This window comes from Hyla sarda, chromosome 8 (assembly GCF_029499605.1).
Source record: "Hyla sarda isolate aHylSar1 chromosome 8, aHylSar1.hap1, whole genome shotgun sequence".
Lineage (NCBI taxonomy): Eukaryota > Metazoa > Chordata > Amphibia > Anura > Hylidae > Hyla > Hyla sarda.
The window spans coordinates 216,397,395-216,425,342 of NC_079196.1; the positions used below are offsets into that span (position 1 = coordinate 216,397,395).

At 45.0% G+C, this 27,948-nt stretch overlaps 1 protein-coding gene across 1 annotated transcript in view; it reads right to left on the reverse strand.

Annotated features, from left to right (window-relative positions):
- LLGL1 (LLGL scribble cell polarity complex component 1) overlaps positions 1-27,948 on the reverse strand; it is a 65,678-nt gene that overhangs the window by 25,298 nt on the left and 12,432 nt on the right. The window contains 11 exon segments of the mRNA XM_056535540.1: positions 216-369; positions 1,835-1,902; positions 2,006-2,223; positions 4,616-4,770; positions 5,101-5,155; positions 6,262-6,397; positions 6,809-6,971; positions 7,827-7,985; positions 10,269-10,399; positions 10,743-10,824; positions 18,595-18,692. Coding sequence (XP_056391515.1) covers positions 216-369; positions 1,835-1,902; positions 2,006-2,223; positions 4,616-4,770; positions 5,101-5,155; positions 6,262-6,397; positions 6,809-6,971; positions 7,827-7,985; positions 10,269-10,399; positions 10,743-10,824; positions 18,595-18,692 — 1,419 coding nt within the window.

Here is a 27,948-nt window from a genome sequence, read left to right on the forward strand (position 1 = left end):
AAGAAAAGCATTTCCTCTGTAGTATTCAGCAGCTAATAAGTACTGGAACGATTAAGATTTTTTAATAGAAGCAATTTACAATCTGTTTAAACTTTCTGGCACCGGTTGATTTATAATAAAAATAAAAAAATACAAAAAATAAAAAAAGTTTGTGGGGAGTACCCCTTTAAGCATCTTAAAGTCCTAATCATGCATTGTCTGGTTAGGCTGCACACCTTGCGGAAGGGTGGCCATTCCTCATCTCCGCTCTGGTTCAAGCTCTCGTTGTGGTCACAGTCTGTCTGGAATATCCCAGCTGTAGAGAGTCTATAAAGCGGTCGCAGCGCCACACCAGAGGCGTCCCAGAAGCGCACGGTGCCATCTTCATGTCTGGAAGACAAGTGATAAATGAATTATGACAGACAAGAAATCTTCCAGGATATAACTCCTGCTTATAGTGACCTCTTGTTTCCACCCTAAAAAAAGGAAAAAGCAGAGAGGCTGTAATGGTAAATTAAGTGCAGGGTTTATGGAGGGGACAAGCAGCGCTCACGCCTGCACTCACCACACCCCTTCTCCCCCGCACATCTGGACTTGTGCTGACCCCCCCGACCCTACGCTCCCAGCGTTTCTGCTCCAATCCCAGGATCTTTTACTTTCCAAATGTTTCGTTTCTGGCTCAGCTCCTATATATAATATAAGAGAGAGGCCCGGAGGCCACACACGGCAGCGTTCCTCCCCTGCAGCTCCAGATAACACAGGAAGGCCTCCCGTCCAGGACGCCGAATTAGGAGACCTAACCCTGGATTCCAGACGTTGCAGTACATGGGAGACATCCTGAGGGAGTAGATGTGGGAAGTCAAGACCGCTGCTGCATACGGTAAAAGGTGTTCTGGTTCATTTTTTCTGGGTACATTTAAAAAAAAAATTTATAAGGTATTTGAATGTAGATGAACGAAGTCTATTGTTCCCTGTTATCAGCCGGACTGGTTAAGAAAAATTCCTTGGCACTAGACCAAATTACAAACTACTGGTGCAATGTAATCTCAAAAGGGTTTCCCACAAACACTCATCACTTATCTCAGGGTTTCCCCAACCAGCGTGCCTCCAGCTGTGGCAAAACTACAACTCCCAGCATGCCCGGACAGCCTTTGGCTGTCCGGGCATGCTGGGAGTTGTAGTTTTGCCACAGCTGGAGGCACACTGGTTGGGGAAACCCTGACCTATCTTGCAGGATAAGTGATCTCAATAGGGAGTTCATAAGGTTAAAGTGGTATTCCAGGAAAAAAAGAAAATTTTTTTTTTTTTTTTTTTTTTTTATAATATGGCTCCAGAAAGTTAAACAGATTTGTAAATGACTTCTATTCAAAAAAAAAAAAAAAAATAATAATCTTAATCCTTCCAATAATCATCAGCTGCTGAAGTGGAGTTGTTCTTTTCTGTCTGACAACAGTGCTCTCTGCTGACATCTCTGCTTGTCTCGGGAACTGCACAGAGTAGAAGAGGTTTGCTATGGGGATTTGCTTCTACTCTGGACAGTTCCCGAGACAGGTGTCATCAGAGAGCACTTAGACAGAATAGAACAACACAACTTCAGCAGCTCATAAGTACTGAAAGGATTAAGATTTTTTAATAGAAGTAATTTACGAATCTGTTCAACTTTCTGAAGCCAGTTGAATACACACAGACACATATATACATATACATGATTTTCCTGGATAATCCATTTAAGTGGAGCAGCACTGCACAAGTTGAATTACTTTTCCATTTAACCAGGGGGGATACGGGACCCTATTCCTAAAAAAAGATGTATTAAGCCACTCCCCTTCAATAAGAAATCCCATTATATCCTTACCCTGTAAGCAGAAGTCCTCTCTGTGACGGCTCCTCAGACAAACTCTTCCCACCATCTATGGGCCAGCTCTGAAACAGAAAGCAGCTTGTGAGGATTTGAGGGGCCAACTGGTTTCACCCACCAAAATCCTCATATGTCAAAGAAACGGCATACGGACTTCATGGCACTCACCGCAGATGAGAAGTGCGGGTTCTGCTGCTCGCCGGCGAGAATGATCCGCTCCCAAAGCTTCAGCGTGACATTAGAAATATGATAGGAGCAGGTGATGGCGGAAGAGTGGAGCGGAGCAAGATAGGGGGAAGGGATGGTGGGCCAGCCGGGGGTCTGAAGGTCAATGACAACCAGCTCTTCCTCCACCAGGACCACCAGGGCTGTAGGGTTGTCATAACCTGAAGACAAAATTATATTCCGCTTTATGCTTGTCAAATGTGAACATTTTAAAGCTATATTTTATTTTCTAAATATGTAAATACTTTAAGTTTTTGTAATTTTACTCCAAGAGCAATTTCCAAAATTTTGCTGGTCTCCCTTGGAAACAGTCAGCAGTTAAGCTCCACCCTAAAAGACACGTGACCCAGCAGTGCAGAGATCAGCGCTCCCACAATGCACTGCTCTCTTTTAACAAGATCATGAGAGGTACTCTTTCAGCTAATTTCAGAATTCTGCTTTATTAAATTTTATAACCTTCCCAGTTCACTTTATTTTTATTATTTTTTAGTTTTCTTCCTTGATATTGCTCTGTATTTTCTGCTCAGTCAGATTCACAGACTGGGAAGGGGTGTTCCCCAGCAGGCGTGACATCATCTGAAGCCATACAGGGGAGAACTTCCTCCCTCACTCTGCTACACACAGCCCAGAGCAGTCCAGTGTGAGATGAGCTATGATTGGATAAGGCTGCAGCACCCCCCCCCCCCTCTCAGCATTTCCTGCATTTGGACTTCTGTCAGGACCGCAGGAGTCCAAAGTCTGTAAGTCTGTGCATAAGATGGGGGAAAATGTGCTCTGGACAAGTAGAGAGAAATCTAGTGTCAGCATTTATTTATTTATTTTTTTAAACACAAAATAAAATATATTTTTTTAAAGATTTGTTATTTGCCACAAGTGCCATAGCAAAAAATGTGTTTTAATGACAGTGCCCATTTAAAGGGCTACAGTCACTTGTAGTTGTGCTAGTTAACAGGTCACACTGTGTACAAGCAGTATACCTGTAAATTGCAGTCATACCTGTTTAACTATCTTTTAGTGGGTTTATTTCCTTAAAAGGGGAACTCTAGTACTAAACAACTTAGTCCCTATACATGCAATAGGAGAGAAGTGTGACCCGCGTTGAACCCCCCCCCCCCCCCCCCCCCCTTCGTGCTCAGAGAGTAAATGCGCCAGGCAGGAGACTGCGGATCCCAATGGATAGGATAAGTTGTTCAGCACCGGAATTTCGCCTTTATTAAAGCATTTTATAAGCAGTCGGGAACAGTCGGAGGCATGGCCAGGGATGCAACACGTCTCTTCATCTCCTGCGCATGTCTCGAGTCTGAGCGATCCTGCCGTTTCATTGTCAGAGCATCGAGATCACTTTGAGCGGACGACGCATGTGCAGGGGGTCTTGTGTGTCAATCACATACACCGGAGATAACATGGGGAGGAGAAAGGTGTGCAGTCTCAGGGCATAGTGGATCCGGGACCCCACCTCTCCGACTGTTCAGGACTGCTTTTCAAACATTTTATTCAGGGAATAAACCAAAGCGTTACAAAAGGTATGACTGCAATATACAGCTATCCTGTCACTAGAAGTCCAATTGTCACTTGGTATTAAGACTTTAACAGAAGAAAACCGGAGATTTAAAAGGGGTACTCCGCCCCTAGACATCTTATAAGATGTCAGATCGCGGGGGTCCCGCCGCTGGGGACTCACGGGATACCCACTGTGGAATCCCGCTCTCATTACTGCACAGAGCGAACTCGCTCTGTGCGTAATGACGGGCGATACAGGGGCCGGCGCATCGTGAAGTCGCGGCTCCGCCCCCTCAATACAAGCCTATGGGAGGGGGCGTGGTGGCTGTCACGCCCCCTCCCATAGGCATGCATTAAAGGAGTAGTCCAGTGGTGAACAACTTATCCCCTATCCTAAGGATAGGGGATAAGTTGCAGATCGCGGGGGTCCGACCGCTGGGGCCCCCTGTGATCTCCTGTACGGAGCCCCGACAGCCCGCGGGAAGGGGGCGTGTCGACCTCCGCACGAAGCGGCGGCCGACACGCCCCCTCAATACAACTCTATGGCAGAGCCGAAGCGCTGCCTTCGGCAATCTCCGGCTCTGCCATTGAGATGTATTGAGGGGGCGTGTCGGCCGCCGCTTCGTGCGGAGGTCGACACCCGCTATCTGGCCGGAGAGCCTGGCCCCTGTACAGAGATCGCGGACCCCCAGCGATCTCAAACTTATCCCCTATCCTTAGGATAGGGGATAAGTTTTTCACCACTGGACTACCCCCTTTAAAGGCGTCGGGCCATGACGTCACGAGGGGCGGAGCCAAGACGTCACAATGCTCCGGCCCCTGTATCGCCCATCATTACGCACAGAGAGAGTTTGCTCTGTGCAGTAATGAGAGCGGGGTGCTGCAGCCGGGTTCCCCAGCGGCAGGACCCCCACGATCAGACATCTTACCCCCTTATCCTTTGGATAGGAGATAAGATGTCTAGGGGCAGAGTACCCCTTTAAACAATTGAGACATAAAGAACACATTGTCACATTGTGCAGATTTTTGCCGTTCAATAGTTTTTTTTCGTACCGTCCTCACTCTTGACAGGACACACAGTGAAGAAGTCGATGACTCGAGAGGTGAAGTCCAAGGTGATCAGATTCTTGCCTTGCATGATGGTGACGCAGTGTCTGTCCCCGTAGCTGGCGCGAGGCATGCCCCCGCTAAATATGATGAAGTGATTTCTGCAGCCAAGGAGAAGGAAGGAAGAAAGGAAGGAAACAGTAAGAAATACAAAGAATGTAGCAGGAAGTCGTCTAGCATATGAATGGGATTAGAAAAAAGCCGCAGTCCCTCCAACCAGCAGGTGGAGGATGATGGATCTGAATATCATGGGGAGGAAATAACAGAGCACAGAAGACATGTTCTATAGATCAGTGTTTTCCCAAACAGTGTGCCTCCAGCTGTTGCAAAACTACAACTCACAGAATGTCCGGACAGGAGTTGTAGTTTTGCAACAGCTGGAGGCACACTGTTTGGAAATAGGAAGAAAACGTCGTCTTTTAGAAACATACCCGCAGCTGCTGGACTGCCACTGGATTTTACTGATCGCTTTACAGGGAAATGGACCTAAAAAACAAAAAACATAAAAATTACCAGAACAGAAGAGTTTGGAGACAATAAAGAGTCACATGGCGCTCAGCCTAATATGGGCCGAGGCAGAACATTGCAGCAGCCAGAGATAGGCTGAGCACCATGTGACGCTTCGTTACACCCGGAAGTATGAAGACGATGGACCGGAGGACTGATCAGCTGTAGTGGCGCTCCGCGGGAACCCAGGAAGGTGAGAGATGGTTTATTGTCATTTTTTTTGCAGGACAGAGCAGGAGTACTCTGCATCAGAGTACTCCTTAAATAGTTCAGAAGCTTCCAATAACGTGGGAGGGTGTGTATTTTTTTTTTTTTTAATGTATTTTCTTCCTTCATTTTCCTTTTTTTCCATAACGCTTTCAATTTTCCACTTACAGACCCAGCTATTGTTACGAGCAGGCAAAGCAAGGCACACGGGGTACAGCAGGACGCACAATATAGGGACGGTCAGTAGCGCATCTGCAGCGTCAAATACGCTGCTGATGTGCTGTGTGTGTCCCAACCCGAATACCGTATTTTCTTTGTCTAGTACTCTCAGCTGCCACCTGCCTTCACTCGTCACTATTGAATGCAGCACCTAGGGGGTTAAAGAGAACCTGTCATCAGTTGTATGCTGCATAAACCGCGGGAGGTGGTGCAGGCATCGCGATAGCAACACACTATGAATTACCACCGAGATACTCAGGCCTTTAAGATAAATCTAAAAATGGTGCTGGGACCCAGGCATCTATGGCAGCTGCTCCCGCCCGGCCAGCTTGAGTGTCCACGTCCATACAATGCTAGAGAAACTCAATCTAACTGCGCAGACGCAACTCCCAGGAACAGCACCAATGACTAGTTACTCGGCCGCAGCATTTTAAGACTATGATAAGACCAGAGCGTCTCAGAATAATTCATAGTGTGTTGTGTTAGCCATGGCTGCACCACTTTATATTGCATGCAGTTTGGGCAGCATGAAATTAATGACAGTCCTCTTTAAATAGTGGGGATCAGAGATACCTCAGATGCCAGCAGGTGCCTTCTGTAAGAAACAAACCAGCACTCGCACAACAAGGGGATATTTTCCAGTTTCAAAGTGAACCCACCATATGGTATTGTAGAGGTGACCGGCTGCGACGTTGTGGAGGAATTGCTGCTCTCGGCCCACACCATGTATCCTCCATCACTATGAGAGCTGATGAAGGAGGACCCACCGCTCTCCCAAAACAGGCTCTCCAATTGCTGGGAAAATAATTATTAACAATAACACATTAAAATATATATTAAGTCATTCCATAATTAATAATAATAGTATTTCAATTGGGTAAAGGGAACACTAGGGACAGAACATATACTGTTATGACTGATGCAGGAGATTAGGGGGAGGGATGAGGCATGCCAAAATTATAAATGGTTTCAGATGCTGTACACATTACATACAGAACACCATAATAATTTCTGTGTTCCTCTAGATCAGTGTTTCCCAACCAGGGTGCCTCCGGATGTTGTAAAACTACAACTCCAAGCATGCCTGGACAGCCAAAGGCTGTCTAGGCATGCTGGGATTTGTAGTTTTGCAACATCTGGAGGTACCCTGGTTCGGAAACATCATAGTCATTATTTCTAAGGAATGATTTCCGTCATTTCAGTCACCTGATTGCCTAAAAAGTGATGCTCCACTTTCCTAGACTCTTGGTCCCATAAGGCCACCAGTCCCCGGCTGTATCCAATGAGCATCTTGCTTGGCTGCTGTGGATGCTGCTGCAGACACTCAACTGGACCCAGGGTCTTACCGCATCGGAATTCATCTGGAAGGCTATAAAAAAAAATAAAAAAATAAAAACAAGGAAAAGAGGCGAGCAAACATGTCAGCAGAGCTCTACTACACAAACACAATGTATTAAAACAGGGGTGCCTATAGCTGTTGTAAAACGACAGCTTTCAGCATGCCTGGACAGCCTTTGACTGTTTGGGCATGCTGGGAGTTGTAGTTTTGCCACAGCTAGAGGCACCCTGGTTGGGAAACACTGTTTTAGGGGCTCGTGTGACATCGATAACAGTTCTAAAGGTTTTCAAAGTGTAGTAGAGATGAGCGAACTTACAGTAAATTCGATTCGTCACGAACTTCTCGGCTCGGCAGTTGATGACTTTTCCTGCGTAAATTAGTTCAGCTTTCAGGTGCTCCGGTGGGCTGGAAAAGGTGGATACAGTCCTAAGAAAGAGTCTCCTAGGAATGTATCCACCTTTTCCAGCCCACCGGAGCGCCGGAAAGCTGAACTAATTTATGCAGGAAAAGTCAGCAACTGCCGAGCCGAGAAGTTCGTGACGAATCAAATTTACTGTAAGTTCGCTCATCTCTATAGTGTAGTTTTGCAAAGGCTTGAGTTAGAGGTCACTGCCATAGTGTATGGAGCAAGAGGTATCGTGTGTACATACACTATATAAAAAAAAAATTATTATATTATATTATATTATATTTATTATATTATATTATATTTATTATATTTTATTTATATTTTATATATATATACACATACACATATACATACACACACACACACATATACATATACATACACACACGTTTATTTTTTATTTTTACAATGATTCATATATTTATACAGTGGAACTACAAGTTCCAGCATACAAACCCCTTCTTAGCTGTACGCACCTTTGTACGATTTCCTCTTGCAGCAGGGTCTGATGTTCCAAAAGTTTCAGACTAGGGATCTGGATAAAGTAGACACCACCTCCTTCCGTCCCCAGGGCGGCGATGTCACAGGAGGGCGCCACCAAGATCACAGTCACACGGGTAACACTGGGAGGGGAACTGAACAGAAACACTGACAAATCACAATCTGCACTAATACAATAAAAATACAACTTTATTTGCAGCAACAAACAAGCGCTATAGTATTACTTCCATTCACTAGTAGGGAGCGGTAGGGTACACAACGATTTTGTAATACAGTGATATGAGGCAAAAAGGTGAGGGTGATGGCTCTACTTTTCATTGCACTAGTTTTGGCACAATACATCTGCCTTGATGACCTCACGGCCACAAATAAAATATAAGCAGGTGAATCACCAGATACCCTACACCACCATTGTACTTTACTGTAAAGATCCATTTAAAAATGGCCACCAAATTGTCTATTTGCATTACAAATGTAAAAAATAAAAAAAAGCTTCACATCTTTCAGATGAGCACTTTAAGGGCACATTCACACTATGGAGTTTGAAGAATGAACATGTTAATACTTTTGGCACCTGGATGCATTGGTGACAATGAAGACGGTGCCGGTCAGAGCGGTCCTAGCGCCTGCTGTATATCTGCCCAGAATTTCTCCAGGTGGAGTATTCATTGTGTGAATGTGCCCTAAGGGTGCGTTCCCACAGGGAGTATACGCAGCGTATTTAATGCTGCGCAAAATTTACGGCAGCAGTGGGAAATACGCTGCGTATTTCTTGCTCACTATACACACACTGGGCTTTCCAGCGGCAGCCCTATGTGCGTAGTGAGTTTTGGAGGTGGAGCCGCGCGTCACAGACACTCCGGCACACGGACTCCCCTCTAAAACTCACTGAACACATAAGGCTGCCGCCGGAAAGCCCTGTGTGTATAGTGAGCAAGAAATACGCAGCGTATTTCCCGCTGCTGCCATAAATTTTGCACAGCGTCAAATACGTTGCGTATACGCCCTGTGGGAAACGCACCCTTACAGTGCAGAAAGTAAATAAGTAAGAGGCCCACAGCCGCACCAGGGACACCACGAAACCGTCACCATAGTGAATATCTTCCCCCTCCTCACGCTTGTATGCCGCCATTTACTGGTATAGGAGTATATACTACTAACTCTTGAGGGAGTGTGGAGCCAAACCCACCAATTTCAGAAGGACCAGACAACTAAATAAGGTGCCCCAGGACCCCCCCGGACAGATGTTGGATATCAATTACCAGAACTAGAGATGAGCGAACTTACAGTAAATTCGATTCGTCACGAACTTCTCGGCTCGGCGGTTGATGACTTTTCCTATATAAATTAGTTCAGCTTTCCGATGCTCCGGTGGGCTGGAAAAGGTGGATACAGTCCTAGGAGACTCTTTCCTAGGACTGTATCCACCTTTTCCAGCCCACCGGAGCACCTGAAGGCTGAACTAATTTACGCAGGAAAAGTCATCAACTGCCGAGCCGAGAAGTTCGTGACGAATCGAATTTACTGTAAGTTCGCTCATCTCTAACCAGAACCATTTGCTCTCGCATAGATCGGCTGCTGGCCCCAGAGGTGTCTGGGAGCAACTTCCCTCATAACATACGTATACCCATTTATTGGAGTGGGGGAATAAATAGGGAGAGTTATAACCATTTACAGGCTTTAATATTATCTGTTCAGTAAGGGGGAGGGGAGGGGGTTAATGCTGTCAACCTTGCAATATCTAACTGAGATAAAGAAGCAGCGTCCGGCACAGCCACCGCCCCAAATGTCAAGCAGACACTAATGCCGGGACCGTCCGCAAAAGTACGGGGGTGCAGCAAGATAAAACAAACAGTCATATAGAAGAAAAGATGGCACTCACCAAGTGCGCACGAAATAGCTATTGCTCACCTGGCGTCCCTCTCTCCTGATCTGTTGTGCCCTGCCGATTCACGAATAGATCACCGTATTATTCAACGTGGTGAGTGCCATCTTTTCTTCTATATGACTGTTTTATCGAAATATGTGACTACATGTTAACAAGTTTGTAGTGTATCCCCATCTGTAGTAAGACTACAACTCACATCATGTCCTAGCAAGTGTGGAGGATTTTAGTGGAACACACACGTATGGATGTATGGAAGCTTCCCGACTATCATCCGACAACAGATGTCAGGGTAGAAAACGATCCGGTTTGTTGGATTTTAACTATCTGATCCTTTTAGTCTTGGGGGAGAGATAAGCTTTCTCTCCCCCACAAACCCCCCCCCCCCCCCCCCCCCGGCCAATAACTCATGCACTTTCATCTTAGTCGAGCATGCATGTGTATTAAGGGGAACATGGATTCGGCCAACTACCTAAAAATGTATGACCAGCTTTACAGACAAGCGTGAGAGAGAAAGAAGGGGAGTGAGTACTTAGCGCAGTCGAACCCTGGCCGTCCTGGGAGGAGGAAGCTGCGGGTTTCCTCTAGGTACGAGCAGCCATCTTTCTGCTGCAGTTCCCACAAGTGGATAGTATTCTCATCCAGCAGTGACAATAGCCGACCCTAGAAGAGGAGGAGAGAAAGCAAGCACTGAATGGCTGTATATAGAAACAGGTTTCAGGTGTACGTAAAGAGACACGTGTGCCATTCTGGAGCCTGGGAAAGCTGGGTGACAACCCCTCCAGGTGGATTAGTGGCAGCTATTTTGGTTGTCATCCAGTTTTCTAGATCCAAGTGGAGATACCTACAAGCATTTTAAGTGCATGTTCACATGGAACTGAAATACTGCAGATTTACTGTGGATTTTGATATTGATGTTAATTGGGGAAATCTGCAACAAATCTGCAGCATTTCAGTCCTGTGCGATAAAAAATTAAAATAAAAAAGGGAACATGCAAGAGTCTACCTGTCCAGGCAGGAAGTGCATCTGGGTCACGGTGGCGGTTTCCTTGTGCAGTCCGGTAAATTCCACGCCAGGGATGCCATATCTGAAGAAGGTCAAGGGTCAAGGAGACGAACTTGTCTTTGATCTGAAGAAGCTAGAGAATATTTATAGCAGCAGCAGAGATTGGCTAGATGCAGCCAGGCACACGACTTCCCGGTTGTATGTACAACATATTTACATATACTTCTAGAGATGAGCGAACTTACAGTAAATTTGATTCGTCACGAACTTCTCGGCTCGGCAGTTGATGACTTTTCCTGCATAAATTAGTTCAGCTTTCAGGGGCTCCAGTGGGCTGGAAAAGGTGGATACAGTCGTAGGAGACTCTTTCCTAGGACTGTATCCACCTTTTCCAGCCTACTGGAGCACCTGAAGGCTGAACTAATTTACGCAGGATAAGTCATCAACTGCCGAGCCGAGATGTTCGTGACGAATCGAATTTACTGCAAGTTCGCTCATCTCTATATACTACATCTGGTAATCCAGCAGTAATCTATAGCCCCGCTGATGCCAGATTAACGGAATCTTGCTGATTTCTATTTAGTGATATACAAAGTGATGTGAATACACATGAAATTGTGCAATATATAAACAAAAAAGTTCGGATGACACGAGCTGTACGTAAAATTATATACACATATTTGTTGTGCACACAGTCGGCCAAGTTCCTAGAGCCAAAAAACTAAAATGTTATTCCTGGTTGTCTGAGAGTTGTGTGGACTCCGAATACAGACTCTACAATACAGTACAAAGATTAGGTAAGTCCCCCCCCCCCCCCCCCCCACCTGCAGCAGTGTTACCATCCCTGAATCTGCCATATTCAGCATTCCAATACCCACCAGCGCCCCCCACCCCACTGATTAAGCCTCATAAATCAGCCGACCGGGACGGCGTGTGAACACCGCGCATGTATACGTAGTAAATCAAGCGGATGAACCCATTCATATCGCAAGGACTGCTGGACGCCTGCCAGCACCAAAATCCACTGCAGAGAGGCAGGACAGGACTGAGAGGTGCCAAGAGGGGCAGAGACGCCAGTCACCACTGACAGGAACATCACCGCTACCGTGGAATAAAAACCACAACATCTATTTATCCGATTATCACTCCCATCATACTGCAGGATTTAATGTACTCTTCATCCTGGAAGCAGCATTCTCCTGTGTGCAACACTACATAGTATTGTACCAACTGCCAGGAGGAGTGGGGGTACTGCCCCTTATGTACAAAGAAATAACTACTATAATACTGCCCCCTATATACAAGAATATAACTACTATAATACTGCTCCTATATACAAGAATATAACTACTATAATACTGCCTCCTCTATACAAGAATATATCTACTATAATACTGCCTCCTATATACAAGAATATAACTACTATAATACTGCCTCCTATATACAAGAATATAACTACTATAATACTGCCTCCTATATACAAGAATATAACTACTATAATACTGCCTCCTATATACAAGAATATAACTACTATAATACTGCTCCTATATACAAGAATATAACTACTATAATACTGCTCCCTATATACAAGAATATAACTACTATAATACTGCTCCTATATACAAGAATATAACTACTATAATACTGCTCCTATATACAAGAATATAACTACTATAATACTGCTCCTATATACAAGAATGTAACTACTATAATACTGCCTCCTATATACAAGAATATATCTACTATAATACTGCTCCTATATACAAGAATATAACTAATATAATACTGCTCCTATATACAAGAATATAACTACTATAATACTGCTCCTATATACAAGAATATAACTACTATAATACTGCCCCTATATACAAGAATATAACTACTATAATTATTTCAGTAGTGCAGCCTCAGGCTTTAGGCTTGGAAACACAAACAGTGCAGCCCTTTACCATCTATAGGTCTTGTGATAGGAGAGGCCTACGCGGTAGATTTCTGTCCACTTGTTACTATGACGACAGGAACATTAACGTTCAGGGCAGCGCAGACAGCAGTCCTGATCCCGCTTACTCAGCGAACGGCACAGAGCAAGACGGATCCTCCGCATGGATTCCTGCCACTTAATATTTAACGTCACTTACAGTAGTTGTCCCACAGAGAACACTAGGCCTCATCCATTAAAACAAAAAACAGGCCCCCACCTGTCTGTTGCCTATAGCAACCAATCACCGCTCAGCTTTCATTTTACCGGAGCAGTCGAGGAAATTAAAGCAGTGCTTATGTTGCTATGGGCAACGAAGACAGTTTTGTTAATGAGACTCAGTTTATGGTTAAAGGGGTAGTTCTTATCTCCCCCCCCCCCAAACACAGGATAGTGGGTAAGTGTCTGATCAAGCAGGGGCTAAATTCACATATAAACGGGGCAATCATTCTTGCAGCTGTATGCTGTAGCCCAGTGGTCTTCAACCTGCAGATGTTGCAAAACTACAACTCCCAGCATGCCCAGACAGCCAGTTTCAGCCTATTTCAGGACTTTCTATGGGCCCCATCTATTTAACGTGCACCAACTGAAGGTACCCAACAACCGATAGGGCGAAGATTGTTGCAAAATTACAACTCCCAGCATGGCCGGACAGCCGTTGGCTGTCCGGGCATGCTGGGAGTTGTAATTTTGCAACATCTGGGAAGTCCGCAGGTTGAAGACCACCGCCGTAGCCTATAGCGAGCCGTGCAGGACGTCTGCGTCCTGGCGTAGGGGGCTGCGATGACATCACTCACCGCGTGCACCTCCGTCAGGACTGAGAATGCGGTCCAGCAACATAACCGTCGAGTCCTTGAGCCTGCCGGAGGACAGGTAAAAAAAAAAAAAAAAAAAAACAGGGGGAGGGGGTTTGGTGAATCGGTGAATGATGTGGGAAAGGAGGGGGGGGGGGGGCGCTGAAATATAATGGCACAGGGAGCATCAGAGAAGGGGGAACATAATGGCACAGGGTGTGATAAGGGGGAGGGATAAACTGGCACAGGATGGTTTCAGCTTTTCTAATGACGATACTGGTACAACATTGTGCATTGTTGATGCGCAACGCAACGCATGCAATTGGCAGTATAGCAAAGAGTGTGTCACCCAACTATGTAAGGGCGTCACCGTGAAAAGGTTGGAAAGCTCTGACTTGGGGTAGGGTCAAATGTAATAGATCAGCAGCGTATTTTACACTGCAGATCTGCTGGTGACCCGAACCATTTTGTGCCTCCAGCTGTTGCCACCCTCCCTTCCCCCCCCAACCCTGGCCTGCTCACAGCAGCAATCCACTACTACAAGCAGCCACACAGGGAGCCTACGAGTCGGCGAGCGCACTCTGACATTGCGGCTGCTCCTCGATGTCCGAACAGGCCAGGGGTGGGGTAGGGTGGGGCGCGGCACAGGAACGGGGGGTGGCAACAGCTGGAGGCACAAAAAGGGTCAGGCCACTGATCGATCTGCAGCATAAGATCAGCGCCGCGGATCCGTTAGGTGTGACCCTACCCTTAGGAAGTAGAATTGTTTAAAATGGGAGCCCTACCTGCCTACCTGATGGGGGTATATCTATCTGGGGGCCTGTCTACCTACTGGGGGAGCTCTACCTAATGGGGTTCTATCTGGGGCTCTGTCTGGAAACCCTACCTTTTTTATATCTTCTGATGCAGACAAAAGTGATCATTCCCTGACAGCAAGCAGAAATCTTGAAAACGGTTGCAAACCAAGTTTAAAAAAAAATAAAATATATTACATACAATACAGAACTTTTTTTTTATAGCGGTAAAGATTTGTTGCATGATTGAAAGGTAGAAGATTCTTTGCCCATATGCAATTGGTTGATCGAAGTCTATCATGGAACGATGGGAGTTTTAGATTCTGCAACTGCTGGAGAGCCATAGAGGTTAGGAAACACTGATCTAATCTGATCAGCTGTCTGGGCATGATGGGAGTTGTAGTTCTGCAACAGCTTGAAAACCACAGGTCAAGCAACATTGGCCTAGAGCAGCGTTTTCCAGCCAGTGTGCTTCCAGCTGTTGCAAAACTATAACTCTCAGCATGCCCGGACAGACGTAGGCTGGAGGCACACTGCCCTAGGGCATTGTTTCCCTAAACCAGGGCGCCTCCAGCTGTTGCAAAACTACAACTCACAGCATGCCCGGACAGCCAAAGGCTGTCCGGGCATGCTGGGAGTTGTAGTTTTGCAACAGCTGGAGGCGCCCTGGTTTAGGGAAACACTGCCCCAGGGTATGGAACCTATATATGGAATACCTGGAACAGAAAATAGCCCCTACTGTCCGTGCCGACCCATTATGAAACCCGCCATATTTTAGCCTATCCTTTAAATCCTTGCAGATGTTTGCCCTCTATTCCAGTGCAGCGGAAATGCCGCCGCCCCCCCCCCCCCCCTAATATGGGAATATAAAGCCATGTAAGACACACAGGCAGTGACTGTAACCCCACGGCCGATGGAGACCCTCACCCCGGCCGCCAGGACCAGCTGCAGGCACACAAGTCACCATTGTGCGGGAGAATAAGCAGCTCTGTGCAGGACGAGTAATGGAGCGGTGACCTGGATATTCCCAGCTCCCCGACAGCTGTGTCAACGCCTCGTCCCCGGACCTCAATGCTGATGCTTAGAAATAGGGGGGGGGGGGGGGAACTTTCAATATGTGGGGACAGGGACCGTACAGAATGAGTACAGGGGAGGGGGCTTTAGAGTAACATATCAAATCAAAGCTCCATAAAGCATATAAAGTCACTTACACATGGCTCTCAATCTCATTGGATCAGAAGTAGGGATCGACCGATTATCGGTTTGGCCAATATTATCGGCAGATATTCACGATTTTGGACGTTAATCGGCAATTAACTTGCCGATAATGCCCCGCCCCACCCACGGTTTTATAATTACCTGTTTTAGAAGTACCCGGCTCCCTGTTTTGACCACCTATAACCTTTTTTCATTTTTTCTGTATACGTGGCTCATTTTTTTGCGCCATGATCTGTACTTTTTATCAATACCACATTTGCGTACATGAAACTTTTAAAATCACTTAATTTTTTTAATAAAATAGCAGCAATTTTGGACTTTTATTTTTTATGTTTACGCCGTTCATCGTACAGGATCATTAATATTATATTTTGATAGTTTGGACATTTACACACATGACGATACCAAATATGTTAAATTTTTTTAATGCTTTTTGGGGGTAAAATGGGACGATTTCCATTTTTATTGGGGGAGGGGGATTTTTCACAATTTACTTTAGGAATCATTTGATTGCTAATACTGTTCAGTGCTATGCATCGTGATCTTTTGCTCTGGTCTGCTTGATCTCAGACCAGAGCAGAAGACCCCTGGAGACAGCTGGAGGCAGGCGAGAGGACCTCCGGCCGACATTTTAAATGATCAGATCCCTGTGGGAGATCATCCATTTAAACACATGCATTGCCGCAAATGCTGTGATCTGTATTGATCACGGCATCTGAAGGGTTAATGGCAGACATCAGCGCGATCGCTGATGTCCACCATTACTGGCGGCTCCCTGGCTGCTAATAGCAGCCGGGACCTGTAGTGCATGACGCGAGCACCACTCCGATGCTCGATCATGTACAGGACGTAAATGTACATCCTGGTGAGCAATGTACTTCCGCACCAGGACATACATTTACATCTGTGGTCGTTAAGAAAGGTAAACACAAATCAAAAAAAAAATAAATCAAAAAAATAAAGTTCTTTTTGTTTGCTTAAAAAAAGTGTACATCTCATTTTAAAAATAAAAAAATATAAAAAAATAAAAAACCTTGACATGACAACTTTTGATAAGTTGGCGTCTCAGTGTAGAGACTAGAGATGAATGAACTTACTGTAAATTTGATTCGTCACGAACTTCTCGGCTCGGCAGTTGATGACTTATCCTACATAAATTAGTTCAGCTTTAAGGTGCTCCCTTGGGCTGGAAAAGGTGGATACATTCCAAGGAAAGAGTCTCCTAGGACTGTATCCACCTTTTCCAGCCCACCGGAGCATCGGAAAGCTGAACTAATTTATGCAAGGTAAGTCATCAACTGCCGAGCCGAGAAGTTCGTGACGAATCAAATTTACTCTAAGTTCGTTCATCTCTAGTAGAGACCCGCCATTGATCAATACAACTTTTAGGGAGAAGCGCCCTTTACTCCCAGGCATGCCGCAATCTCAGTCTCATTTCTCTGAAAGGCCCCATAGACTTTTTTACAGGACAACAGGATATTGAAAGCTGCCAGCTAAAGAATGAAGCATGCTAGTGTTGTGATCAGTAGGGGACTCTGTACTGAGACCTCCACTGATCAGGTCTTTTAAAGTGGTACTCCGCTGCTCAGCATTTGGAACAAACTGTTCTGAACGCGGGAGCTTGTGACATAGCCCAGCCCCCTCCATGACATCAAACCCCGCCCCCTAAATGCAAGTCTATGGGAGGGGGCGTGTCACGCCCCCTCCCATAGACTTGTATTGAGGTGGCGGGCCAACATAAGGGGGCGGGGCTATGACATCACGAGCTTCCAGCTCCAGCGTTCAGAACAGTTTGTTCCAAAAGCTGTGCAGCGGAGAACCCCTTTATCATGCGACAAGTTTTTTTCACATGTCACAAGGACACAGTTTAAAAATACTGTACAAATCTGAATGGTCCCCCCTCCCTATTATTATTTTTGCTCCCAATTTCCCTAATATCAAAACTTAGAATAAGACACTTTTTTTTTTATCCAGAGACGACGTACGAAATATTTCTCCAATGCTCCTGTGGGGCCATATATGAGGGGGACAGGCAATAGAATCCAACTCTGCATCTTTTCTATTAGGTTGGATCTCCAGCAGCTGCAAAACTACGACTCCCATCATGCCCTGACAGTTCTGCATCCTTCTAAGGGCTGGTCCACATCTATACCACAGCAGTACACCGAGAGATACGTTTATAGTACCTAAACATATGCTGTGGTACAACCATCTATTTTGAAGCCCTGGGCTAGATATGGCTGCCAGACACCGTGCCCGCTACTATGTATGAATCCCTGATTGTGCCCCTTTTCTTCAGGCCACATCATTGGCATCTCCATGGAGACCAGGCCCTCTGAGGTCTCACCGGTCGGGGAGGAGAGGTGGGGGTGGGGGGGGGCACGTTCCATCCCTTGTGCACGGGCAGAGTCGATCTATTCATGGGGAATGTTGCTTGGTGACGCTCATCCCTCTTCCCCTGAGAATCATTCCTGGGGCTTAACACAAGCAAAAAACTACAGCAAGAGCAATAAATAAATAAATACATACATACATACATACATACATACATACAAGCTCTAGTACAGTTGTATTATGCAGCACACTTGCCATTCTGCATTCCAGAAAAGCTGGGTAACAACTTCATTCAGCTTTCACAGAAGCAGACAGAACAGAGAATCTGATTCCAGAACCCACAACAAAAGAAACCGGATTCTCTTTCAGTTGTTTTAATGATGTGAAAAGCCTGAACAGATGCAATCCAGCATACAAGGAGCCCCCCCCCCCCCACCTCAATCCCTAATGCTCTGCAAAAAAATATGAGATCCGGCAACGTTCACCCCCTCCTCCTCAAAGAAAGTCAATTACCTGTAACACTATAAAAAGGACCAGATGAAGGTCAGTGTTTGTTCTCTGCGATCAGCCGTTTCCTGCTGAAGGGTTGGGCAATGCCAACATCTGAGCCCCTTGGTCCATCTCGAGGCCATTTACCTGATCGGAGAGGTGACGCCCTATCTGTATGACCCCCCCCCGTTTCTTCAGAGATTTATTCTCACTCGCTTCAACGTCAAATAAAAAAAAAAGGATACATCTTCACAGCTCCGGACTTCGCACCGATAGCCATAATCCGCAGTACCGGGTCAAAGGCGAGAGAGCTTGGCTGGTTGGGAAAGCCATGTTCTACAGTCTGAAAAAGAAGAAATTACAGTTATATTTCCTGCACTGACAGCAAGCAGAGGTGGTGAAATTTGTGACCTTTCACAATACTAAAAAAAACTTTAGTTAGGAAAGTACAAAGTTGTCACATTCATTAGAAGTAGGGAGGTCGTGATAACCAGACATTTGTATGAATACTTCTACTCATGCAGACCATTAATTAAAAAAAAAAAATAGAAAAAGTAAAAAAAAAAAAAAAAAAAAAAAAATGTATACAAATATAAATAAAATAATTTATTCCTCTCTGGGGGGGGGGGAAATCAACCTCATAGAAGAAGAGGTTCCCTATTTACCTGACTACTGAGGACTTTTACCTAATTTCTTACCTACCTATAATCTAGGGCAGTGGTCTTCAACCTGCGGACCTCCAGATGCTGCAAAACTACAACTCCCAGCATGCCCGGACAGCCGTTGGCTGTCCGGGCATGCTGGGAGTTGTAGTTTTGCAGCATCTGCAGGTCGACCGGTTGAAGATCACTGATCTAGGGTCTTTCCTACTAACTGGGACTTCTACTTAGAGTGGAAGGGGACTCCGAACCTAACTACTTGGGGCATACAGTCATGGCCGTAAAATGTTGGCACCCCTGAAGTTTTTCTAGAAAATGAAGTATTTCTCACAGAAAAGGATTGCAGTAACACATGTTTTGCTATACACGCTTATTCCCCGTGTGTATTGAGAAAAAAAAAAAAATTATTATATTAGATATCTATATCCACACACACATCAAACTCCAAAAATGGTCTGGACAAAATTATTGGCACCACAAAATGGTTGCACATACTTAAAAAAAAAAAATTAATGAAATCATTCACTTCCTATAACCATCAATAAGCTTCTTACACCTCTCAGCCGGGATGTTGGACCACTCTTCCTTTACAAACTGCTCCAGGTCTCTTATTGGAAGGCGCCTTTTCCCAACAGTAATTATAAGATCTCTCCACAGGTGATCAATGGGATTTAGATCTGGACTCATTGCTGCCACTTCAGAACTCTCCAGCGCTTTGTTGCCATCCATTTCTGGGGCTTTTTGACGTATGTTTGGGGTCATTGTCCTGCTGGAAGACCCAAGATCTCGAACGCAAACCCAGCTTTCTGACACTGGGCTGTACAGTGTGACCTACAATCCATTGGTAATCCTCAGATTTCATGATGTCTTGTACACATTCAAGGCCCCCAGTGCCAGAGGCAGCAAAACAACCCAAAACATCATTGACCTCCACCATATTTCACTGTAGGTACTGTGTTCTTTTCTTTGTAGGCCTCATTCCGTTTTCGGTAAACAGTAGAATGATGTGCTTTACCAAAAAGCTCTATCTTGGTCTCATCTGTCCACAAGACGTTTTCCCAGAAGGATTTTGGCTTAAGTTCCTTTTGGCAAAATGTAGTTTTTTTTTTTTTATGTCTCGGTGTCAGCAGTGGGGTCCTCCTGGGTCTCCTCCATAGTGGGGTCCTCCTGGGTCTCCTGCCAAAGCGTTTCATTTCATTTAGATGTCGACGGATAGTTCGCACTGACACTGATGCTCCCTGAGCCTGCAGGACAGCTTGAATATCTTTGGAACTTGTTTGGGGCTGCTTATCCACCATCCGGACTATCCTGCATTGACACCTTCTCTTCCGTCCATACCCAGGGAGATTATCTACAGTGCCATGGGTTGCAAACTTCTTGATAATGTTGCGCACTGTGGGCAAAGGCAAATCTAGATCTCTGGAGATGGACTTGTAACTTTGAGATTGTTGATATTTTTCCATAATTTTGGTTCTCAAGTCCTCAGACAGTTTTCTCATTCTGTTGTCCATGCTTAGTGTGGCAAACAAAATTAGAGATGAGCGAACTTACAGTAAATTCAATTCGTCACGAACTTCTCGGCTCGGCAGTTGATGACTTTTCCTGCATAAATTAGTTCAGCTTTCAGGTGCTCCGGTGGGCTGGAAAAGGTGGATACAGTCCTAGGAGACTCTTTCCTAGGACTGTATCCACCTTTTCCAGCCCACTGGAGCACCTGAAGGCTGAACTAATTTACGCAGGATAAGTCATCAACTGCCGAGCCGAGAAGTTAGTGACGAATCAAATTTACTGTAAGTTCGCTCATCTCTAAACACAATACAAAGACTAAGTGAACTTCTCTCCTTTTTATCTGCTGTCAAGTGTGATTTTTTTTATATTGCCAACACCTGTTACTTGCCCCAGGTGAGTTTAAAGGAACATCACATGTTTAAAAATATTTAGCCACAATTTTGAAAGGGTACCAATAATTTTGTCCAGACCATTTTTGGACTTTGGTGACATTATGTCCAATTTCCTTTTGTTTTTTCCTCCTTTTTTGGTTTAGTTCCAATACACACAAAAGGGAATACATGTGTGTGTATAGCAAAACATGTGTTACTGCAATCCTTTTCTGTGAGAAATACTTCCATATTTTAGAAAAATCTCAGGGGGGCCAACATTTACGGCCATGACTGTAGCCAAATCATGTTTTAGTGAGGAACATCCCTAAGCAGAATCATGAAGTCATTTTTTGACATTTAAAGTTTTCTATAAATTCTTGCAACTACTTGTTTCCCCGTCTACAGCTCCTGTACAGATCTATGCATCGCCATGGTAACAGACTACAAACAAACTCTTTGCAGTCTGATCGTGCAGTCACTTTTTTTTCCCACCCAATCCTATATTTATACAACATACGATCATTTTATAGGGATTATTGTTATTATTGTCGCACACGGCAGCTGATACGGTAATTCTCAATGTCTGCACAAACTTTTATCCTCTTCATTCCTCACCAAGACGTCAGAGCAGTGCGTGTGGTTTTTGGACATCTAAATATTTCAAATGGTCTCCTGTTCTTTTCTACTTATTTTTTTTTATATTGCTTTAACACCTCTGAGTGTATGTTCACACTACAGACTCTCCGCCCGGAGATATTCTAGGTCAGAGCTTCCGTTGATAGCGGCCACCACCATAATCCATCGACGATGGGACCGCACAAACCTGTGACATCACCGCTGGCGGCAATGCAGCTTGTCTGTAATTCTGCCTAAACCAGTGTTTCCCAACCAGGGTGCCTCCAGCAGTGGTCAAACTACAACTCCCAGCATGCCCGGACACAGCTGGAGGCACCTTGGTTGGGAAACACTGGCCTAGACAAATCGAAAAGGTTCATTCTTTCAGCAGGTTGGGAATCCTAAGTTTCCACAACAGAAATTCCAAGGCTCATCTCCTGAACAACAAGAACAAAAGATCTCCTGAAGAACAAAATTATTGGAAACTTTAAAGGCGTACTCCACTGGAAGTTTTCTTCTTCTCTCTTCACATTTTAGACGCAGCGATCAACTTTGATCACCACGTCTAAAGGGTTAATCGGTGCTGTCCAGTATATTAGCCCCGGGTTCTGGCTACAGTTAGCTGCCGGGACAACCCAATATGACCGGGGGGGGGGGGGGGGGGGGGGTGTCACCGTGTGACCCCACGTTATATCGAGGGAGCGGGCACAGGGCGTACAGGTACACCCTGCATCCTTAAGTAGTTAATGGGTCAGATGCAAACGGCAATGTAAACCTAACCTAAGTAGTTTTTTCATTCTCTAAAAATTCCCATTTTCCTATGCAGACTGATGCATCTCCATGGTAACAGACTACAACCAAACCTCGTGTTGTCTGATCCCACCTTTGGCTATGTTCACGCAGCAGAATTCTGCAATTCTGCTCATGTTCTGTTCTGCAAAGCTTTCAGCGGAATGTTGTGCTCAAGACAGAGAACTGACAAAATTCCAAGCCCCATTGAGTTCCATGGGATTCCGCCAGCAATATTTAAAGACAGGTCTTTAAAATTTCGCGGAATGCAGAAGTTCTGCTGTGTGAATGTGACAGCGGAATCCCATTGAACATAAGGTGCTTTACATTTCGGGATTTCTCCCGTGAATTTCCGCATGGAAATTCCACCGTGTGAACATAGCCTTTATGTGAACATATACAGAGAAATCTGACAAGTAAAATACCTGACATCCGACCAATCCCATTCAAGTCAACGGGATCAGTCGGGACCTGGCATTGTCAGTTGTGCGCCGACCCATTAGGAGTACAACAGCAATGATAAAGGGGTGCTCCAGCATTCTAAACATTTTGTTCATAACACTCAGAAGCGGAGGCCGTGATCGTGACATCACTACCATGCCCCTCCATTCATGTCTATGGGAGGGGGCGTGTCAGACGACGAGCCCCCTCCCATAGACATGAATGGAGGGGGGCGTGGAGTGACGGCACCACCACTGCCGCATGAACCCGGCGTTTGTTTGTGGACTCTGGGAGCCCCCAGCAGCAGGACCCCCACGATCAGACATCTCATCCCCTCTCCTTTGGATAGGGGATAAAATATGTCTAGCAGCGGAGAACTCCTTTAACTTAGTCTTCTGGTGAATGGTCACACTGTATTCTGAGAGTTCTCCATAGTTGGGGCCAGAAGAAAGGAAGAATGGCTGCAGCTTCAGACTACACAGGATTTGTTTGTAGTCTGTTACTATGGAAATGCTGTAGGCACAAATTGGACTTTTTAATTAAGACCCATTGGAAAAGTTGCAAAGGTCGATATAGTTTATGTTTAACACCAGGTACGGCCATAAAGTTCCCCCCCTTCTAACTATACAATCAAGGCCGCAAATGTTGGCATCCCTGAAGTTTTTCAAGAAAATTAAGCATTTCTCAAACAAAAAGGATTGCAGTAACACATGTTTTGCTATACACGTTTATTCCTTGTGTATTGGAACAAAAAAAAAAAAAAAAAGGGAGGAAAAAAAAAAAATCCCATTGAACACCTGTGGAGAGATCTTAAAATTGCTGTTGGGAAAAGGCGTCTTCCAATAAGAGAGACCTGGAGCAGTTTGTAAAGGAAGAGTGGTCCAACATTCCGGCTGAGAGGTGCAAGAAGCTTATTGATGGTTATAGGAAGTGAATGATTTCAGTAAATTTTTATGTTTTTTATTTTTTTCTTCATAGAAATTTTTTTTTTTCTCAATACACACATGGGGAATAAAACATTTGTATAGCAAAACATGTGTTACTGCAATCCTTTTCTGTGAGAAATACTTCATTTTCTAGAAAAACTTCAGGGGTGCCAACATTTTACGGCCATGACTGTATGCCCCAAGTAGTTAGGTTCGGAGTCCCCTTCCACTCTAAGTAGAAGTCCCAGTTAGTAGGAAAGACCCTAGATCAGTGATCTTCAACCGGTCGACCTGCAGATGCTGCAAAACTACAACTCCCAGCATGCCCGGACAGCCAACGGCTGTCCGGGCATGCTGGGAGTTGTAGTTTTGAAACATCTGGAGGTCCGCAGGTTGAAGACCACTGCCCTTGATGATAGGTAGGTAAGAAATTAGGTAAAAGTCCTCAGTAGTCAGGTAAATAGGGAACCTTCTATGAGGTTGATTCCCCTTTTTCCAAAGGGTGTGCAACCAATTAAGTTTAAGGGTGCCAATAATTTTGTCCAGCTCATTTTTGGAGTTTGGTGACATTATGTCCAATTTGCTTTTTTTCCTCCCTTTTTTTGGTTTAGTTCCAATACACACAAAGGGAATAAATGTGTATAGCAAAACCTGTGTTACTGCAATCCTTTTCTGGGAGAAATACTTCATTTTCTAGAAAAATTTCAGGGGTGCCAACATTTATGGCCATGACTGTAGCTTTGTCATGTGCATGGCCAGATACCAAACCCATTGTATCAGACTTAATTGTCCAATAAAAGTTGCTCCTAAATCCAAAAATATTCCCTAAACAGACTGAAGCCATATCATTTTATTTTTATTTCTGGAAGAGCTTGGCACCAAGTCAAGACGAGCCCCATCTGCCGAGAAAAAAATAAAATAAAAAATACACGCCACTCCTCGCCTCACATGTAAACAAGGCTCAGTGTGATCTCCGGGAGGCGCCCTAATTTGGGCAGAGGAATTCTCACCCTTTTACCTGTTAATTGGCACCTCGGCCATGACCCCCCTGGCAGCAAACGTGGGACAGCCGCCCCCCCCCCCCCCCCCGTAACACCTGGCCGTAGTATCGGCTCGTTACACCGATACATCTCCTTCTCTGGATTCCGACCTCCGTCGAGGGAGCACAGTTGGGCGGCTTCCAGCCATGTAAGAACGCGGCCAATAACATGGAGGGGTGCAGAAAAATACTAAATAAATGAAAAATAAAAGCGAACAACAACGCCGATCGAGGGAGGGAAGTCTAAGAAGCAGGTTCAACGCCATGACTTCTCAACCCCCCCCACCCCGGGGTGAGATCACAAAACAGCTGCATCCGCTATGAATCAATCAGCTCCCAAAAAAAAAAAAATCTGATTCTAATTACGGGAGAGCGAGATGGGACACCCCCCCCATTACCGCACCGTGTAGAAGAACTCAAGAGTCTGTGGATAGACTGGTTATGATGGGAACTAGAGATGAGCGAACTTACAGTAAATTCGATTCGTCACGAACTTCTCGGCTCGGCAGTTGATGACTTTTCCTGCATAAATTAGTTCAGCTTTCCGGTGCTCCCGTGGGCTGGAAAAGGTGGATACAGTCCTAGGAGACTCTTTCCTAGGACTGTATCCACCTTTTCCAGCCCACCGGAGCAGCGGAAAGCTGAACTAATTTATGCAGGAAAAGTCATCAACTGCCGAGCCGAGAAGTTCGTGACGAATCGAATTTACTGTAAGTTCGCTCATCTCTAATGGGAACGTTACATGGCATCCTGCTGTAAAGACCCCAATAGGGAACAAACATTTAGGCCCCCCCAGAGCAATATTCTTCAGCCAGCGTGCCTCCAGCTGTTGCAAAACTACAACTCCCAGCATGCCTGGACAGCCATTACCATCAATCCTGTGTAGAAGGACTTAAAGGGGTACTCCACTGGAAAACTTTTTTTCCCCAATCAACCAGTGCAGGAAAGTTAAAAAGATGTGTAAAATTACTTCTATTTAAAAATCTTAATCCTTCCAGTACTTATCAGCTGCTGTATGCTCCACAGGAAATTATTTTCCTTTTTAAATTTCCTTTGTCTGACCTCAGTGCTCTCTGCTGACACCTCGGTCCATGCCAGGAACTGTCCGGAGTAGGAGCAAATCACCATAGGAAACCTCTCCTGCTCTGGACAGTGGTGTCGGCAGAGAGCACTGTGGTCCGACAAAGGAAAATTCAAAAAGAAAATAACTTCCTGTAGAGTATATAGCAGCTGATAATCCTCCCAGTACGTAAGTTCTTTTCTTTTTTGAATTTCCTTTCTGACTGATCACAGTGCTCTCTGCTGACACTCCTGTCCATGTCAGGAACTGTCCAGAGCAGGAGAGGTTTGCTATGGGGAATGGTTCCTGCTCTGGAAAGTCCCTAACATGGACAGAAGTGTCAGCAGAGAGCACTGTGGTCAGACAGAAAGGAAATTCAGAAAGAAAAGAACTTCCTGTGGAGCATACAGCAGCTGATAAGTACTGGAAAGATTAAGATTTTTAAATGCAGTGATCCCTCAAGTTACAATAGTAATTGGTTCTGGGACGACCATTGTATGTTGAAACCAGAACTCTATGGAAACCTGTTAATTGGTTCTAAAGGCACCAAAATGTCATCCAAAAATAGGGAAAAAAGTGAGGATTAAAGAAAAATAAGTAGATAACTAATATAGATAAAACAAATCCTTATATATAAAAGTAATAAAGATCTGCTGGGAACTGTAATCACTGTCTAGGTCAGTGTTTAGCAAGCAGGGAGCCTCCAGCTGTTGCAAAACTACAACTCCGAGCATGCTGGGAGTTGTAGTTTTGCAACAGCTGGGGGCACCCTGCTTGGTAAACACTGGTCTATGTAGAGGACAGGAGCTTGTTCTGAGGTCCTGTACAGTACACAATGTCCTAAAAAAGTAATGGAGCCGCCCTCAACTGGTGTCCAAAGGAGCAGCTAACCCTGGTACAGGTAAAGAGTACAGAACATGTAATACCTCCCTGTACTGTAGGGGGCGCTACCAGACACCAGTCAGTGCATACACTTCAGTAATACAGGTAAAGTGTACAGAACATGTAATACCTCTCTGTACTGTAGGGGGCGCTACCAGACACCAGTCAGTGCATACACTTCAGTAATATAGGGGATTTACCAGTGAATGCCCATTCTGATTGGTCGGTTCTTCCAGCCATTGACACGTTTCACAGATCTGGACTGTCTGCACATTGTATGTTGAGTCTGGTTTCAACTTACGATTGTTCAGAAAAGACCATTGTATGTTGAAACTATTGTATGTTGAGGCCATTGTAAGTTCAGGGATCACTGTAGAAGTAATTTACAAATCTGTTTAACTTTCTGGCACTGGTTGATTTTTTTATTTGAAAAAAATAAAAAACAAAAAACAATAAAATAAAAGTTTTCCAGTGGAGTACCCCTTTAAGAAGCTGGAAAGAAAGTCTGGATAGACTGGTCCCGATGGGAATGTTATATAGCATACCACTGCCATTTGTTAATTCCCCATTAGGGAATTAACATTTAGGACCCCCAGAGCAGTATTCCCTAACCAGACTGCCTCTAGCTGTTGCAAAACTACAACTCCCAGCACGCCCGGACAGCCTTCGGCTGTCCGGGCATGCTGGGAATTGTAGTTTTGCAACAGCTGGTTGGGGATCTGGTGTGTGCAAAGTGTCTTTTGGAGAACCCAACCTGTGCACGCATACAACCAGTGACGGTCAACAAGTTGCAAAACTACTATTCCCAGCATGACTGGTAGTTTAGCGAAAGCAAACAGAGAGTTGGAGTTTCGCAATAAGCAAACAACTCAATGACGTCAATGGGAACGTCGCAATGCCTCATCTCTCCTGCGGTGGTGCTGCAGGGAAACTGGACGCTTCTTATCGGAGTACAGCCCATCGATCTGGGTACTTCCACAAGAGGACAGAGTTCTATATAAGAGGGCAAAGGTTTCTGCAGGAATATGAGGAAGTATTACTATACACAGAGACAGAGACGTGTAGGCTACAAATATAGAGAAGGAGTTTAAAGGGGTACTCCGGTGGAAGTTTTTTTTTTTTCTTTTTTTTTTTTTAAATAAACTGGTGCCAGAAAGTTAAACAGATTTGTAAATTACTTCTATTAAACATCTTAATCCTTCCAGTCCTATCAGCTGCTGAATACTACAGAGGAAGTTATTTTCTTTTTTTATTTCTTTTCCTGTCCGACCACAGTGCTCTCTGCTGACACCTCTGTCCATGTCAGGA